Source organism: Leguminivora glycinivorella, chromosome 8, assembly GCF_023078275.1.
Source record: "Leguminivora glycinivorella isolate SPB_JAAS2020 chromosome 8, LegGlyc_1.1, whole genome shotgun sequence".
Classification (NCBI taxonomy): domain Eukaryota; kingdom Metazoa; phylum Arthropoda; class Insecta; order Lepidoptera; family Tortricidae; genus Leguminivora; species Leguminivora glycinivorella.
Window position 1 is genome coordinate 12,936,145 of NC_062978.1, and position 16,657 is coordinate 12,952,801.

Genomic DNA, 16,657 nt, shown 5'->3' on the forward strand with positions numbered 1-16,657 from the left:
AATAGTTATTTGTTATACAAGGGTGCAAAGTTGTATTTTAACGCCGAGTGTGGAATTGAAAAACGAGCAAGTGAAAGGATTCTATAGTTGAACCACGAGCGAAGCGAGTGGTTCGAGAATAGAATCCTGAACTTGCGAGTTTTTTAACACACGAGAAGTAAAATACATTTGCACCCGAGTGTAACACAAAACTTTTCCCCTCACTATAGCGAGGAAAGTACGACGCAAAAAGCGCGTTTATCACTGCTTCCAGTAGTTCCACAGGTGGTAAATCTCACTTTTATCAATTTTAAAGCAGAAAAAATTACTATATTCAAGGTCAAATTACTTTACCCACTAGTGGATAAAATGCGTTTTTACCCGCTGGTATAACACGTGTTTCCGAGCTAGTGAGGGGAAAATATCATTATTTCATCTTCTTTCCGCCGTTTTGGCCAGGTCGCACTGACCGTGGTCACGGACCACAGCGGTTCCGTAATAATGATATTTAATCGCGTTCGACCTGTGAGTGGTTTTAAATATGTGTATATTATGAAACAAGTGATATAAGGGCATTATGAATTGGGCTAAGTGATTAATAATTGTCTAAACGCCATTTCAAAGCGCGAGAACACATATGTGTGTATGCAAGTGTCCTGCCCGACTGACTCGATGTATAATTATTAATTGATTGAATTACAACATTACTACAACAATAAACTTGTATCTAAGCCAACTGAGAAAAATATTTTAGTTAACGTGTCGTGCCAAACTACTGTAACTTGAGTTACAAGACGTCGCAAAACAGACTTTGTATGGGGAGCCTGTCGTGCCTAACTACTATATAGCCTATAATTTTAAATATATCCAAAAAATATGTTTTTTTTGTGCATCTACATCAGCATTACACTTACTACAATGTAACTGTGTAGTTTTTTCTTTATATTTCCACACCAGTATTGAATGCAGATCGAATTACCAAAAAAAACTTTAAACTGATTTTACTCAAAACTATGTTTTTCGAGTTACATGAGATAGGCGTGACACGGCAGCGTGACAGTGGTTCCGTAATAATGATATTTAATCGCGTTCGACCTGTGAGTGGTTTTAAATATGTGTATATTATGAAACAAGTGATATAAGGGCATTATGAATTGGGCTAAGTGATTAATAATTGTCTAAACGCCATTTCAAAGCGCGAGAACACATATGTGTGTATGCAAGTGTCCTGCCCGACTGACTGACTGGTTCATCAACGCAGAGCCGAAACTACAATGCCTAAATAGTTGAAAACACACTAGGTTCCGTTTGTAAAGTAAACAATAAATACATAAGATGCTGTTTTGAAAAATTCTACCCCAAAGATGGTTAAACAGCGGATGGAAGTTTGTATGTGGATATAATTTTATTTTGCCTTTGGAACTTGAAACTTGGTATAAAGGTAAAAAATTGGGAGAGAAAGTAATTTCAGGGTTGTTTTATTTTCGTCCCTTAAGGGGTTTAAAAAGGGGGTGAAAGATTGTATGGAGTTCTAATTTTATTTTGAGTTAAGAACTTCAAACTTTGTGAAAAGGCAGTAGGGAGTAAATACTTTATTTATCTGACTGAACTTTCAAATCTTTAAAATAAGTGTCAAACATGATGAGCATGATAGGTACATATTTGAAGCTTTTAATGTCAAAAGCAAAATTAGAGGTTTATTAAAATTCAGATCAGGCAGGGTAGTATGTCCAATTGACAATTTTTGATTTGTTCTATTATTTTCTTTATACATATGTTAAAAAAATATTTTAGATATCATTGATGTGTACAATTTGACATGCTACAATAACGTCAGTCTTTGTCACAAGTAAGTCATGATAAGTTAATTCATCTCAGCATTGAATAGCTCATAAAATGTGTTTTAAGCTAATTCCTATTTATTTTGTTCACAGGAGCTAACTTGTACACCGCGATCGCCATAGTAGCGCTGCCAGTCGTAGCTCAAATGTTAGTGTTATAAGTCAACTAAAAGAAAAAAAAAGCGCCAGTACAGCACTGTGAAAGAAATTTTATACAATCTCAAAAGAATGTCAAATTAAAATATCGTCTTAAAATTGTTTGCAGTAAGTGGAAATTACATAAATATGGGGTAAGCTTGTGACGTGTGTCCTAATTATGATTAATTGTTACAGATTATGTCCGAATACGATGAACTTGTTATGATTTCTAGTCATATTCCAAAGAGGCACTACCAAAGTTTTTATAAACAGTTCATGAATGTTTTTACTGTGAGTTTAACTTCATGTAGAAATTATAGAACATATTTGGGCCGGTTGTACCACTAACAGGTTTTTAACGAAAAATTAGCATTGAATTATGAAATTATTAAAAATTACAATAGTTATAATTGAATACGGTTTGATGCAAGTGACCCTTAATCCGTGTTTTAAATTACATTGCTTAATCAAAAATGATTTGATTATGGTGTATTCCTTGATATAATTAAAATGAAAATGGTTTTTACAAAGAGTGAGAATTACGATCTATGTTTCCCATTTTTACCTAAATTGAATTTCCTAAACTTATTTTTGAGCTAATATTTGAAGTTTCCTATTATAAATATAGCTTTAAGAACATCAAGCCAAAGCACGAAAATAAGCGGAATAAACGATTTTGTTCAAAGACAATGAGACACACTCAGACAACTTCAACTAACTTCTAAAACATGAGCAAATTGATTGACCACCTTTTTTTATGAAAACTACGATTTTTTCAGGTTTCAGATTTTATTTTACAAACTTAAATAATTTTATATTTAATTTAAATTTTTACAGTAGGAAAATAGATATTTAATTGTACAGCTCTGTAATGTTATTAATTTTAACTAAATTTAGAACAACAATACTTTCCGTTAGATCATGTAAATAAATGTTTAAGAAATGTACAGTTTTTGAGCACGGGCCTAAATGTTGCGCGTGTGTTATGTGTCTGCCATGTAATAATTTGAAAGTAGTTGTTAGCTAATATTTAAATTCATTTGTTTGTAAGACCCATCAATTTTTAGCATAGTACATATTGACATTTGTAATTGTAAGATCGCTGTTTTAGTGTAAAAAAAAACCTTCTGCATCGAAGTGAGCCAGATGTTTAGGTACCTGTGCATCGGCTAAATATGAATTTAAATATGAATGTATAAGGCACATAGTCAATCAACCGTTAGAATAATTGTTGAAAAGCGTAAAAATAACGCCAACTTTTTATTGCGCTTACGTGACTGTAAAAAAATATTTTTTTTGTGCACACTCTTTGCACAGCTATCTTACGCCACTTTTTAAAAAGCTACATGGCTTTAAAACTATAATTACAAAATGTGTAAAACACATTTAATGAATAACATTTTCCCCTCACTAGCTCGGAAACAGGTGTTTTGTCCTTTAATACCAGCGGGTAAAAACGCATTTTATCCACTAGTGGGTAAAGTAATTTGACCTTGAATAAAGTTAATTAACTGCTTTAAAATTGCTAAAAGTAGGTGAATCTAGTAATAAAGATGATTTACCACCTGTGGAACTACTGGAAGCAGTGATAAACGCATTTTTTGCGTTGTACTTTCCTCGCTATAGTGAGGGGAAAAGTTTTGTGTTACACTCGGGTGCAAATGTATTTTACTTCTCGTGTGTTAAAAAACTCGCAAGTTCAGGATTCTATTTTCGAACCACTCGCTTCGCTCGTGGTTCAACTATAGAATCCTTCCACTTGCTCGTTTTCAATTCCACACTCGGCGTTAAAATACAACTTTGCCCCCTTGTATAACAAATAACTATTTAACTCTTAAACTATAAATAGTGTAAGAGTTAAAATGTTAATAATAACAGTTCTAAAAAAATGACTTCAAAAATGTTACACGTGATTTAATTTATCATAAAGTAAAGATGTAAAAATCTGCTTTAGTTAAGAGTTCGTATTATATAAATATAAATTAAGAAGTACATGAAAATTTATTTATTTTTAATAAAATAAAAATCACGATATACGTATGTCGGTACAAATAATGTTTATTTTTGCAAGCGTTTGGATTTGAGGGCCGTTCCCTTTCAACACAGGGTACCAACCAAGTTTGTTTTTCTTTCTATTTGTTTTCATATTTTTTGGACATTATTATGAATTATGGACAATATTAAGCATATAAATTCAAGTATTTTCGCCCTTATTCGTAAACGATTTTGTTTTTAAGTATCGATGCAATTTAAGACCAATTATAAATCAATTATTAATTTCAAGTTCATGGATAAGGGCTTGTAAATAATTATTTGTATGGAATTTGTATGTATAATAAATATGTAAGTTTTTTTAGTAAGAAAATAATAATACATTTGCTGTGCATATTGCCGTTTATGGATAAGATCCACTCAAGACTTTTATTGTGAGATTTCTTAATTAAAATAAAAGGATCGTTGTGTATGAATTTGTTTTATTATCGTTAACCCTTTCCTACATATTAATTTATGTGAAATAATATCTCAAACCAAGTTAGTGCTAATATTGTTCAAGGTTACATATTATAGGAAGGCAGAAACTTAAATTCTACCAAAAGATAGTAATTATTCTTTCTATCTGTTTCTGTCTCACGTGAATTGCCATATACATAAGTAGTAAGAGTGAGCTCTAAAAAGTAAGTTACGCACACGCTTGCAATTTATGTCAGTGTTAAACTTGTGCTTGGTAATGTTAAAACCGAGGCTAAAGAGGAATTCTACACAGCTACTGATTACCTACTATACATGTACTCCAACTACTGTAACTGATAGTAGGTACCTACTAAAGAGGCAGGGTAAACTCGCCTCATTCGGTGAAACGCCTAATTCGGTGATACAAGCTTTGAAGCAATTCCGAAAGACGATTTTTGGTTGTTTCACCGAATTAGGCGTGTCACCGAATGAGGCGAGTTTACCCTACTATTCCCTCAGTCTGATTCAAACTCAAATCATTATCACCCTCTTTGTATTCGCCATGGCTCATGGGAGCCTGGGGTCCACTGTGACAAATAACTCCAACATTTGGCGAATGTACTACTAGTTTTACGAAAGCGACTGCCATCTGACCTTCCAACCCGAACGGTAAGGCCTTATTGGGATTAGTCCGGTTTCCTCGCATGTTTTCCTTCATCGAAAAGCAACTGGCAAATATATTAAATGACATTCCGCACATAAAAGTTATGTGCCAAATGTCATTTGATATTTGCTTCATTTTAAAAAAACTCACCGGTATGTACGAAACCGCAAAATTATTTCAATACAGCTGACTGACATTCGCATCTATACGAAACGTGATACGAGGGTCATGCCAAAAGAAGTTAGATACTCCATGGTTATTTGATTGATACTGGCCAGTTATACACCAATGTAAAGGTAGGTTATCTGCTTATAAATTTAAAAATGGAACACTTGGAAATTCCTAGGATTCCTTTTTTAATTATTTTTTTTCTAAATAATTTTGGCGGGAATTTTCCGCAACAATGGAGCTTACTCGACGTGATTTTCGTGTTATGATATATTATGACTTTAAAAAAGGTTTAACACCTCAAGAGTGTTTTGAACTTTTAGTCTCGACTTTTGGAGAGTCTGCGTGTTCACGTGCAACTGTTTTCAATTGGTTTGGTGAATTTAAAAGAGGACGGGAGAGCTTTGAAGATGAGGCGAAGACCGGACGGCCGCCAACCGCAGTCACTGAAGAAAATGTAAAGACTGTGGAAAAAAATATTCGTGCGAACCGACGAATTACATATGTAGAGCTCGAGCGTGAACTGGGCATTGGATCAGCAGCATTGCAAACTATAATTCATAGTAAACTGTCTCTTCATAAGCGTTGTTCAAGATGGGTGCCGCACAAGCTCACCGATTTACAGAAAGACCGTCGCGTGGATTGGTGCAAATTTATGATAGATAAATTCGACGCAGGCGAGAACAAAAACGTATATGATATACTTACAGGTGACGAAACATGGCTATATAACTACGATCCCGAAACAAAGCGACAGTCCACAGTATGGTGTTTTGAAGATGAGCCGACGCCAACAAAATGTCGCCGAACCCGAAGCACACAAAAACAAATGGTTGCCTCATTTTTCTGCAAGACGGGACATAGTGCTACAATAGTGCTAGAAGATCAAAAAACAGTTAATTCAGAATGGTATGTGACAGTTTGTGCCCCAAGAGTACTGTCAGCTTGGTGTGACAAGCGGCCGAAGTCAGTAACCCGGCACCTGCTCTGGCACCACGACAACGCTGCCCCGCACACTTCCGCTAGAACACTTGACTATTTCAGCTCAAAAAACGTGACTATTCTGCCCCACCCCCCATATTCCCCTGACCTAGCCCCCTGTGATTTTTATCTTTTTCCTAAAATTAAAGAAAAATTAAAAGGAAGGCGATTTGAGAACAAAGAAGATGCGTTGGCTGCGTATAATTACGAAATTTCTGAGGTGTCTAAAGAAGAGTGGTCATCGGTATTTTCTAAGTGGTTTAGACGGATGAAAACGTGTATACGTGTTCACGGTGAATACTTCGAAAAAATAGATAGCTGTAATAAAGAATAAAGTATGTAAATTTTGAGTATCTAATTTCTTTTGGCATGACCCTCGTAATACATAATTATGTCAATAAAGTTAAATAAACGTGATGTTCATATGTAAAAAAGTTCCTTGCAGCTATTATTCCGTTCATCACGTTCTTACTGTCATATTCATATTAGTGTATTACGAGTTGACATTAACTGTCAATCTGCGTTATTCAAACTATTATGCGTAAGATGTGATAATTACCAGTGTTTAGACTTTACCCTGTCAGCTGTGGTACCTACTACTCATTTCCGTTTATTAAAGAGACCTCATTATTAACCGAATTCGTTAAAATTTGTTTGCAGGTAGTGCCTTTGAGTAATTTATTCCTTTAATTTTCCTGATTTGTATCTTCATTAAATGCTCAATGTTTTAATATTTAGCATTTCAGATGACTTCCGTATCTACAAACGTTAACTTTCTAATGCAAATTCAGGCATGAAAACGGGAAAGATTCGCGAGTGAGATAACTTGGTTTGCTGCAATTTCCACATTTAGAATGTTCAAAAGACTAGGTAAGGGCATTAGAGAACTTCAGAGAGCTTACTTTATAAATACGATACATAACTATAATCAATTACGAGAAATATTTCGTTAATTGTTTTACAAAGGGGCAAAGTTATTGTTTAACCGCACGTTCCAATTTTGATACCCGAATAAGCGAAAGATTCTAGTACTGAACCGCGATCATGGCAAGTGGTGCAGAATATGGAATCTTGAGCATTGCGATGGTTTCAAGCCACGTAAGTTAAAAAAAAATCCATCGAAATACTACTAACTGTAAAACATCGAACTTAATCACGTCCGCATTATTTTTTTACATTTGAGATAAAAATCGTCATTCAAACGTCAATTCTACCAATCAGATTTGGTCAAGTTAAAATTTGTATGAAATTAATTTGCACTCTTGTGAATAAAATGAAAGTATAGAGACCCTTTACTACTCGTAGTTGGTGTGGTGAACTAGCCTGCTTTAAGATTTTATCACAGTGTTTAGCGTAGACACTAGTTTTATGAAAGCGGGGATTTTCTTTCCTTCTAACGGTGTGGAGTGCAGGACTGCGCTCGTTGACCGGCGTGAAGCTGTGGACGCGCTGACAGGAACCTCGTACCAATTACCATGCTACCAATACCAAGGCTACCAGGGTTACCAGGGCTACCAGGGTTAGTAAGGTAAAGACATGTCAAGATGTTATGCTCGTGAGCGTAGTGAGCGGAATGAGGAAGCGGTGGTGGTGAGTTGTCGTTCGAAACTCCTGCTCGGAAACCCCTGCTGAGAATGTGTGAGTGGCCCCTTCCGCGCTGGGCGCTGTGGGGGCTGTGTCGGGGCGCGCCCCATCCTTGTGGGGCGGTCTGACGCCGTCTTTTTGTGGACGGCTCGGCGATCCGGTGTTTGCTAGCCCTACCGCTACCGGCCGTTATCCAACCCCGCGACCCCTAGCCTGGTGATACCGTTTGAGCGGGGCCAGGTTCGGGGCCGCAGTGAAGGCGACTGGCAGCTCGGGCTAGCGTGGGCGTGGTGGTGGTGGGGATTTTGGTGTTCAGTGTGATGTGGGGGTGTTGTCCTCTTCTTCTTCTTCTGTGTTGGTGTCCAAGTGTAGTAGGGATCGGGGCAGGTCCCGAGCTTTGCGCTTGTCTGGTGGCCGTGTGTAGTGGGGCGCGATCCCTCGAAGATGCTCGTAGTTGGAGTTGTCCGCGCGGTCAAACATGACCCGCGCGAGACGCACGATGAACTGCTCCAGGCTCCTCCACTTCAGGTGCTTCTCGATGGCTGCGTTCCTCACGTACCGGGGGGCTGCGATGATGGTCCTCAGCGAGAGGGACTCCTGTCGCCTCATCTTCTCCTTGTTGCTCCTGCAACAGAAAGAATACCAGGCTGGTGAAGCGTAAGTCAATCTTGACCGAACATAAGCTTTGTACAGACCGAGCTTGGTCCGCACAGGAAGCTTACTGGCAAACACGGGCCGCAGACACATTCGTGCGGTTTTGGCTCGCATGACTGTGTCTGCGGTGTGTTTGGTCATGGTGAGGCCCTTGTCGATGGTCACCCCCAGGTATTTCACTGTGGGTGACCACGCGAGGCGTTGACCCGCTAGGGTGGGCGGCGTGTGGAGCACTACGGAGTGCTCCACATGTCATGTTTCTCCAGTCATGATGGCTTGCGTCTTGCCCACGTTGACTGATTGTCTCCACTTGGAGAGCCAGTCAGGAAGGGCGTCAAGCGTCGGCTGGATCTTGGTGACCGCATGCTGCTTCTGCAAAGAAGAAGTGTAGTAAGCGGCGTCGTCTGCGAAAAGGGCTAAGTCTGCTTTGCCAACGAGCGGGATGTCGTTGGTGTAGCGTACGTAGCAGGCAGGTGATAGGCAGCTCCCCTGGGGAACGCCCGCCTGGATTGGGCGTTCCTGTGATGTGGTGCCTTCCACTTGTACGTGGAAGCGTCGATCCGCGAGGAAGGCTGCAATGACTTTCACGATGCGGCGGGGGGCTGTGGACAGAGAAAGTTTATATATTAGACTCGTGCCTAACTCGGTCAAAAGCTTTCTCCATGTCTAAGAGAACCGCAACTGTATACTCCTCTTTGTTTTGGGCCGTGCCCATGTGGTGCAAGACCCGGGTGAGCTGCAACGTAGTGGAGTGCTGCGATCTGAAACCAAATTGCTCCGGCCTGGGTGCCAGGTGAGGCGAGAGGTGCCGGAGCAGCAACCTCTCGAACACCTTTGAGAGGTTACTTAGTAGGGTGATGGGCCAGTAGTTTTCCGGCTTTCTTCTGTCCTTCCCAGGCTTGGGGATGACGATGACTCGTCCTGTCTTCCAGATGGTGGGGTAGTGCCCCGAGCGCATGATTCCGTTGAACAGACGCGCCACTGCCGCTAATGAGTTTAGCGGCAGGTATCGGAGCGCCATGTTCGGGATGTCGTCGGGGCCCGGTGCCTTCTTCGGGTTGCAGTGGCGCTTGATCGTCGCTCGGACCTGTGAAGGAGAGAAGTAAATTGGATCATCGTGTGACTCTATGGGCACGTTGAGATATTCTCGAACGTGTTGTACGATGCTCGCTGTGTGCTGTGGCTCGGTGTCGGGGAAGGGCCTGAACTGCCGTTCAAGGCTGCGAGCGAGTATTTCTACTCTGTCCTTGGCTGCGTATTTCAGTTCTCCGTCGGTGTCGTCCTCTAGGGGCCGTATCGGCTCGGGGGTTGTGCTGAGCTGTCTGCATAACCTGTGGATGGAGGGAACATGATCAGTTATACTGTCTATGTGTCCTTCCCAGCTGGCAGCCCTGTGCTCGCTGAGTTTGGTCCTTAACAGTCGCTCGAGACCGACTGAGCCCTAGTCCGTTGCCACTGTTTCCTGTACCAGCGCTTTTTCTCCAAAAGCGCTTGCAGCGGCTTAGGGAGAGGCTTGCGCCGGTCTGAGGGTGGGATGATGTGCGTGACGCCGGCGAGCGCCTCCTTGATGTCCTCGGTGATCGTGGCTGCTGCGGCTTCGACCTCTTCTGCGGTCGAGATGGGACCTGTACGGGGAGAGTTTACCATGGCTTCCGAGAAAGCCTCCCAGTCGTAGCGGCGTCCGGGTCCTCTGCTGAGTCTCGTCGTCGGCTGATCTGCGATGATCAGGAGCACCGGCCTGTGGTCGGATGAGAGATCGTAGAATACCTCATGCCGCATAGGGACATCCACTCCGCGAGTGATCGCAAAGTCGATGGTGGTCCCCCTGCGGTGTATTTCGGCGTTGTGGTAGTAGGTGGGCTCGTACGGGCCACCCACTACGAGATCGAGCTCCTCTATGATACGGTAGAGGGCGTTCCCTGATGGCGAGTGTGCGGAGGAATTCCAAGCGGGGTGCTCGGCGTTGAAGTCCCCGGCCAGGATGGTCGGCACGGGGGAGTCCACCAAAAGTCGCTTGATGTCGCGGCGTAGTCGCTCTGGCCGTAGTGCGCCTCCGCCGGGCCTGTAGATGGCAAACAAACGCACTTATGTAACAGCGCGCCCCTCCATGCCGTGTAGCTCCGCCCCTTTCACTTCGTGCGCTACACATCGCGAATGTATTTATTAATCCGAACAACCAATCATGTTACAGTGTTAGTTTTATGGTTTAGTACAAAATGATTAACTTATTCTACGTTATTAAAATTAATAGCATGCAAGGGTAGTTTTATTAATACATGCGAAAACACACAAACAACATTACAACAGGCACAAAAATACAACACAAGCAAATATAACACGAAAAAGAATAAAAATAGAAACATGACTTAACCTATATGCGACAATGTTCCCTTTATCTTGCAGAATATCGATTGTCCGAAATACATTTGGCATAGCAGCTTTCGCAGAAACATTTTTACCCGAATAATAATTTTGCATAATTGTACAAATAGCATAACTGTCATATCGCATATCATTCATTTGACAGAATTCTGGATAGCAGAATACTAATATTGTCGATTTTAATATAGCAGAATTTTATATAGTATACATTACATTTCACCGAATTAGTAATAGCATACTGCTAATATCGTCGACTTTAATTTTGCATTTTATGTCGCATAATACTCATATTTCTGACTGTAATTTTGCACCGAATAGACGTTCCGCCGAATTTATTTTGTCATGTTGCCAGAAATTTACATTAGGTTAGAACCCCCATCCAGACAAAATACTCATACGACACGGAAATCTTATATGTCACAGAGTCGGTTTAGGTGCGACGACGAGCGAAGCGAGGAGGAGCGTGTTAGGTTGACAGTGAGTAAACCAGAAAACCCTTTTAAGTGTAAAAAATAAATAAAACATAAGTGACATTATTCTGCGCATTGCAATTTATTGTAAATATGCTTTGACATGATTGTTTTTTTTTTTTTTGTTTTTTTGTTTGTGATTTGTAATTTTATTTTATTTTTATTCTAGGTGACTAATTTATAAATACCGACCTACTTTTTACATTTATTTATTGCCATTGTATTGAATTTTGATTTCATTTGTGATTTTTACGGGTGCGATTTTTTTTGTAATGTTTTTAATTGATATTAATTCTGAATTTATTTTGTAACATTTCGGTTTTTTTTTTAACTTATCACTGTTGTTTTTTTTTCTTTCGCTCCTGTTAAAGTTAAATAGTATTGTTAACGGCAAAAAAAAATCTGGAAAAAAAAAATCCTTTGATATATAATTTTTTTTTTTTTGCCAGTTCTTTTTACCATTATGAGTAGCCCTTCTAAAGTCACCTGTCCCTATTGCCCGGGTTCTCCTAAACTTTATGTTGTGCCTAGAGGTCTAAACGTCCATATTACAAAGGTCCATAGGGATGTTGCTTCACAGGACCGAAATACCCTGGGGGTTCCTGGGCCCAGCGCAAGCGCTCAAATGCCCACAAACAACAGCAGCAGTTCTTCGCGGGTGGCGTCTACATCTGCTCCTCAGGTTTGCCTGGATACATTGGGCGAACTTAAAGGGAAGGTCAATGTTTTAAAACATATTCCTAAAGGGGCAAGATGTTTGGTTGCGGGGAAATTGTGTGAGGTCATTGACAGGTGCATACGGTCCAATGCTGTTGAAGATTGGTTTACTCTGTTGACGTTCTCATTTTCGGTACTTAGGGTTCCTGAAAAAGGTACGAAATCGTTAACGTCTAAAGTTAAAGAAAACGTAGACTGTACAGCATTGTTTTTTCCGGAGAATACTTCGCGGAAGTCAAGGTCTTTGGTGCAAAATATAGAAAGTAAGGTGCACGATGGGGACCTGAGAGGCGCAGTTCGCTTACTTTTGTCAGATTCATCACTAGCGCCTACCAATGAGGAAACTGTGACGTCTCTCCGCGAGAAGCATCCAGCACCTTCTAGACCACTCGTAGTGCCCCCTGCGCCAGAGGTTCCGGTTGATCCCATAACAGTGACAGTGCCAGAGGTAAAGGAGGCAATAGCGGGTTTTTATAATGGATCGGCGGCCGGGTTAGACGGTTTGCGTCCGCAACACTTAAAAGAGTTAACGTCTTGTACGTCGGGCAGCAACGGTCCTCGTCTACTAGAATCGTTGACGAAGTTGTGCAACTTTCTGTTAAGGGGCTCGCTTAACTCTATAATTTGTCCATATATGTATGGCGCGTCACTGTGTGCCCTTGCGAAAAAGGATGGGGGTATCAGGCCCATTGCCGTGGGATGCACAATTCGACGCCTTGCAGCCAAGCTTTGCTGTCGGGCTGTTAGGGACCGAATGGCAACTTATTTTCGGCCTGTTCAGATAGGTTTTGGGACCGCGCGGGGATGTGAGGCAGCGATTCATGCCACTCGGGCATATGCACTCGCGAATGAAGGGTCAGATGCGGTTATTCTTAAAGTAGATATTAAGAATGCGTTCAACAGCGTTGAAAGAGACGTCATTCTAAATGAAGTAGCGAACCAGGTGCCCTCCCTCTTTCCATTTCTGCACCAATGCTATTCGACACCGAGCAACTTACTTTTTAATGGGACCACCATTTCGTCGCAGGTTGGTGCTCAGCAGGGTGATCCGTTAGGACCTCTTATATTTTGCTTGGCAATTCAGAAAGTTGTTTCTTCTCTGGATTCACCCCTAAATGTTTGGTACTTGGACGATGGGACTATTGGGGGTAGTCCAGAGACAGTGTTGAATGACCTTCATAAACTCGTGCCAGCGTTGAGGGAGATAGGTCTGGAGGTGAACCCTGCTAAGTGCGAGCTTTTTTGCTGCGACTCGTCTGTTGGTGTACGGACAGATTTTGAAGAGGTGTTGCCCGGCTTGCGGTACCTTCAGAAATCTTCTTTGTGCCTTTTAGGAGCGCCAATTTTCCCTGAGGGTGTCGGTGCTGCACTTGAAGATAAAAGGTTAGCGTTGGTTCGGGCCAAGGAACACCTGGGAAACTTGTCTGCGCATGTTGCGCTTATTCTGCTGCGGAACTGTTTTGCTGCACCGCGTATAATGTACATTCTAAGAACAGCTCCAACCTGGTTGTTTCAATCTGAAGTCGCAGCGTTAGACGAGACAATCAAGGGGTGCTTGAATCCATCTTGAATGTACATTTGGATGAAACGCAGTGGTGTCAAGCAGCCCTTCCAGTCCGTCACGGTGGGTTGGGAATACGGCGCTGTAGAGAGTTGGGAGTGGTGGCATTTCTTGCTTCGGCTCACGGGACATTGGGTCTTGTTGCTCGGATCTTATCTAACAATGGTGACATTACCCAGGTACCGTTTGCTTCGGAGGCGTTAGCCAAGTGGACTACTTTCTACGGTGGCGGGGATCAGCCCGAAAATCCCATTATGCAGAGGGGCTGGGACGACATGTTGTGCAAGAAGACTGTTGCGAACATGCTAGAGGGAGCGGTGGGATCCAACTTGGCCCGCCTTAAAGCCGCTTCTAGGGTTGAGTCAGGGGCGTGGCTGCACGCATTACCTTCCCCGTCACTGGGCACGCTTTTGGACAATGACTCCTTAAGGATCGCGGTGGCCTTGCGATTGGGGTGTAAGGTGTGCGAGGCGCATCGGTGCGTTTGCGGGGTCATGGTTGAGGAAGACGGTCACCATGGTCTCAGCTGCTTGAAGTGCGCGGGACGTTTCTCGAGGCATCATGCTATCAATGATGCAATCCGCCGGGCTTTGGTGTCGGCCAACGTTCCTTGCGTTTTGGAACCTCCAGGGTTGTGCCGCACGGATGGAAAGAGGCCTGACGGTCTGACATTGGTTCCATGGCAGAAGGGTCGGTGTCTCTTATGGGACGCGACGTGCGTCAGCACGTTTGCGCCGTCCCACTTGAACCTTACGGTTAGGTCTGCAGGGTCAGCCGCGGAGTATGCGGCCAAAATGAAGCATGCCAAATACTCTGCCCTGGAACCAATGTACGACTTTGTGCCAGTCGCAGTCGAAACTGCGGGACCTTGGGCTCTGGAGGCGAAGGAGTTCATAAGGGATTTGGGCCGGCGGCTAAGGGACAAGGGATGTGACCCTCGGTCCGGATCGTACCTGGTCCAACACATCTCATTGGCTATTCAGCGTGGTAACGCTGCCGGTGTGATGGGGACATTTGAACCGGGTACGATTCGGGACGGTTTTATTTAGCTTAAAGTAAATATTTTATGTGTGACGAAGCCTGTTGCGGATATCATCATTGGTTTGTTTGACGAAGCATGTTGTTGATTTGGATTTGTGGCCACATGACGAAGCCTGCGTTGCGGATGAATTTTCACTTTGTAAACAAAAAAAAAAAAAAAAAAAAAACTATAGGTATCATGCCGTTACATAACTATTTTTTTAATTAAAGTGGTGCTCGTGCCTGCTGAGAAAAATTGGCAAAAACTTACATTTAGTTTTAATACTAAACATGGTCCAGATACATAATATGAAGCGGACCTAGCTGTCATGTAGCACTCACAGTAATTACAGCGAGTAATGTCAGGGTCGGATGACTCGCACTGCGGAACTGATACAATACAATGCTCTTTAATGCTTTTCAAATTTGCGAGACTATGCGGGAGTGCGGGAGTCGTGCCGAAATGTTGAACCTAATAAAAAATAAACACTGATTCTGCGCATCAACATTATGCCAATGTATTATTCTGCCTAAGATAATTGTGCAAAATGACAGTATGCCAAGTCAATAGAATGCAACACAATTTTCGACAAAACGATTAGTCGATTATACGACTATTATACAATTTACCATTATGCCATTGTATTACTCTGCCTTAAATAATTCTGCAAAATTACAGTATGCCAAAAAATTTATGCAAAAAGTCATTCTGCGAAAAGAGGATTCTGCCAAGCGTTGTTATGCGAAGGTAAAATATGACAAAAAAAAATATGCAAGATAATGGTAATCCATAATGGTAATCCCCTTCTAACTTAAGTAGTAAGGCTAGCAGATGACCTTGCCGCGCCATAGATCACACGTCTTCTATGTAAATAATTTTATTAATAACATAACGACGGGTAGTCTATCTCGCGGTGACATAATCTCGCATTCCCAAAACTCACTGAACTGGGCTCTCATTTAACATTATTTTTTTGTGTTCATGATTAATCTGGATTACCATTATACTTCCTATCCAAATCCGAGACAACAAATATTATTTACTATGCAGCACACGGAATCGTACCGTCCAAAGTCACACATTTCAGAGATATAAAATTTAAAAAACAAGTTCTCGCCATGCATACCTACTACCTTCAACATAGCCCAGCGCCCTGCGGCGTAAACCCATCATTACATGTTTTTGTGTCGTCCGAGTCACACGTAATTTCGTCAAAATAAGAGTTCGGTAAGTGATTTAATACCTACTTATGTACCTATAGTGCGCTAAATGGTGATTATAGAATTCAAACCATATTTGAACAACTGCCGACCGCCGTATAGTACCGGCGAGTTTAGTCTAGTTATCGGCGAGTGTATAATAGTTTCGTTTTTCATTCGATCGTAGCTACGAGCTAATGTGATTTTACACATTAACACACAATTGTACTATCATTTAAGTAGCTTGCCTCACTTGCCTATTGATAATTAGAACTAAGAAGTTAACGAAATACTAAACTTATTTGCGGTCATATTTGGTCATACGATAGGATTTTCTACGACTACCTTCTTTTTCAAACAAAAGGCTTTCGGTATGAATACTTAAGTTGCAGTAGGAAAGTACTAGTATATGTGTTTAAGTAATACGTAAATCACAGATTACTTACAGTAATATGTAACTATTAAACTACCTACTGACAATCGATGTGATCTCTGACTTCAATATTTACGAATATGATTTTACTCGTATATATCGTAGGCGTATAGAACAGTATATTATACGTTAACAACATGTCTGATCTATAAACATATTTTTTCTGGTTGGTGATAAAGCGCCTTTTATAAAAAGTTTAAAAGAAAAACGCATCGTTATCTAAATTGTAACAACATTCAACAATATTTATAAGTCAAACGAGCAATAGTTGTAGCAATATTTACAATTACTGGAACCAATAATTAAACTATATTTTTTCTGTTGATTCATTCAATAATGTATTAATAAATATAATGACCGACTGCACATTGCCAGTAACTGATGCATTAAAACAGGACGCGCTTGCACGATCTT

General features: G+C 41.3%; 2 protein-coding genes across 2 annotated transcripts in view; both read left to right on the forward strand.

The window, feature by feature from the left end:
- The window catches only part of LOC125229068, a 73,071-nt gene extending 70,474 nt beyond the window's left edge, over positions 1-2,597 (forward strand). Inside the window, exon 6 of the mRNA XM_048133845.1 lies at positions 1,914-2,597. Coding sequence (XP_047989802.1) covers positions 1,914-1,981 — 68 coding nt within the window. The 3' untranslated portion in view covers positions 1,982-2,597. The remainder of the gene's footprint in view (positions 1-1,913) is intronic.
- A 9,178-nt stretch (positions 2,598-11,775) lies between these two features.
- On the forward strand, positions 11,776-13,599 carry LOC125228717. The gene has a single exon (XM_048133378.1). It carries the CDS (start codon positions 11,776-11,778, stop codon positions 13,597-13,599), a length of 1,824 nt encoding a protein of 607 aa, XP_047989335.1.
- The last annotated feature ends 3,058 nt before the right edge of the window (positions 13,600-16,657 follow it).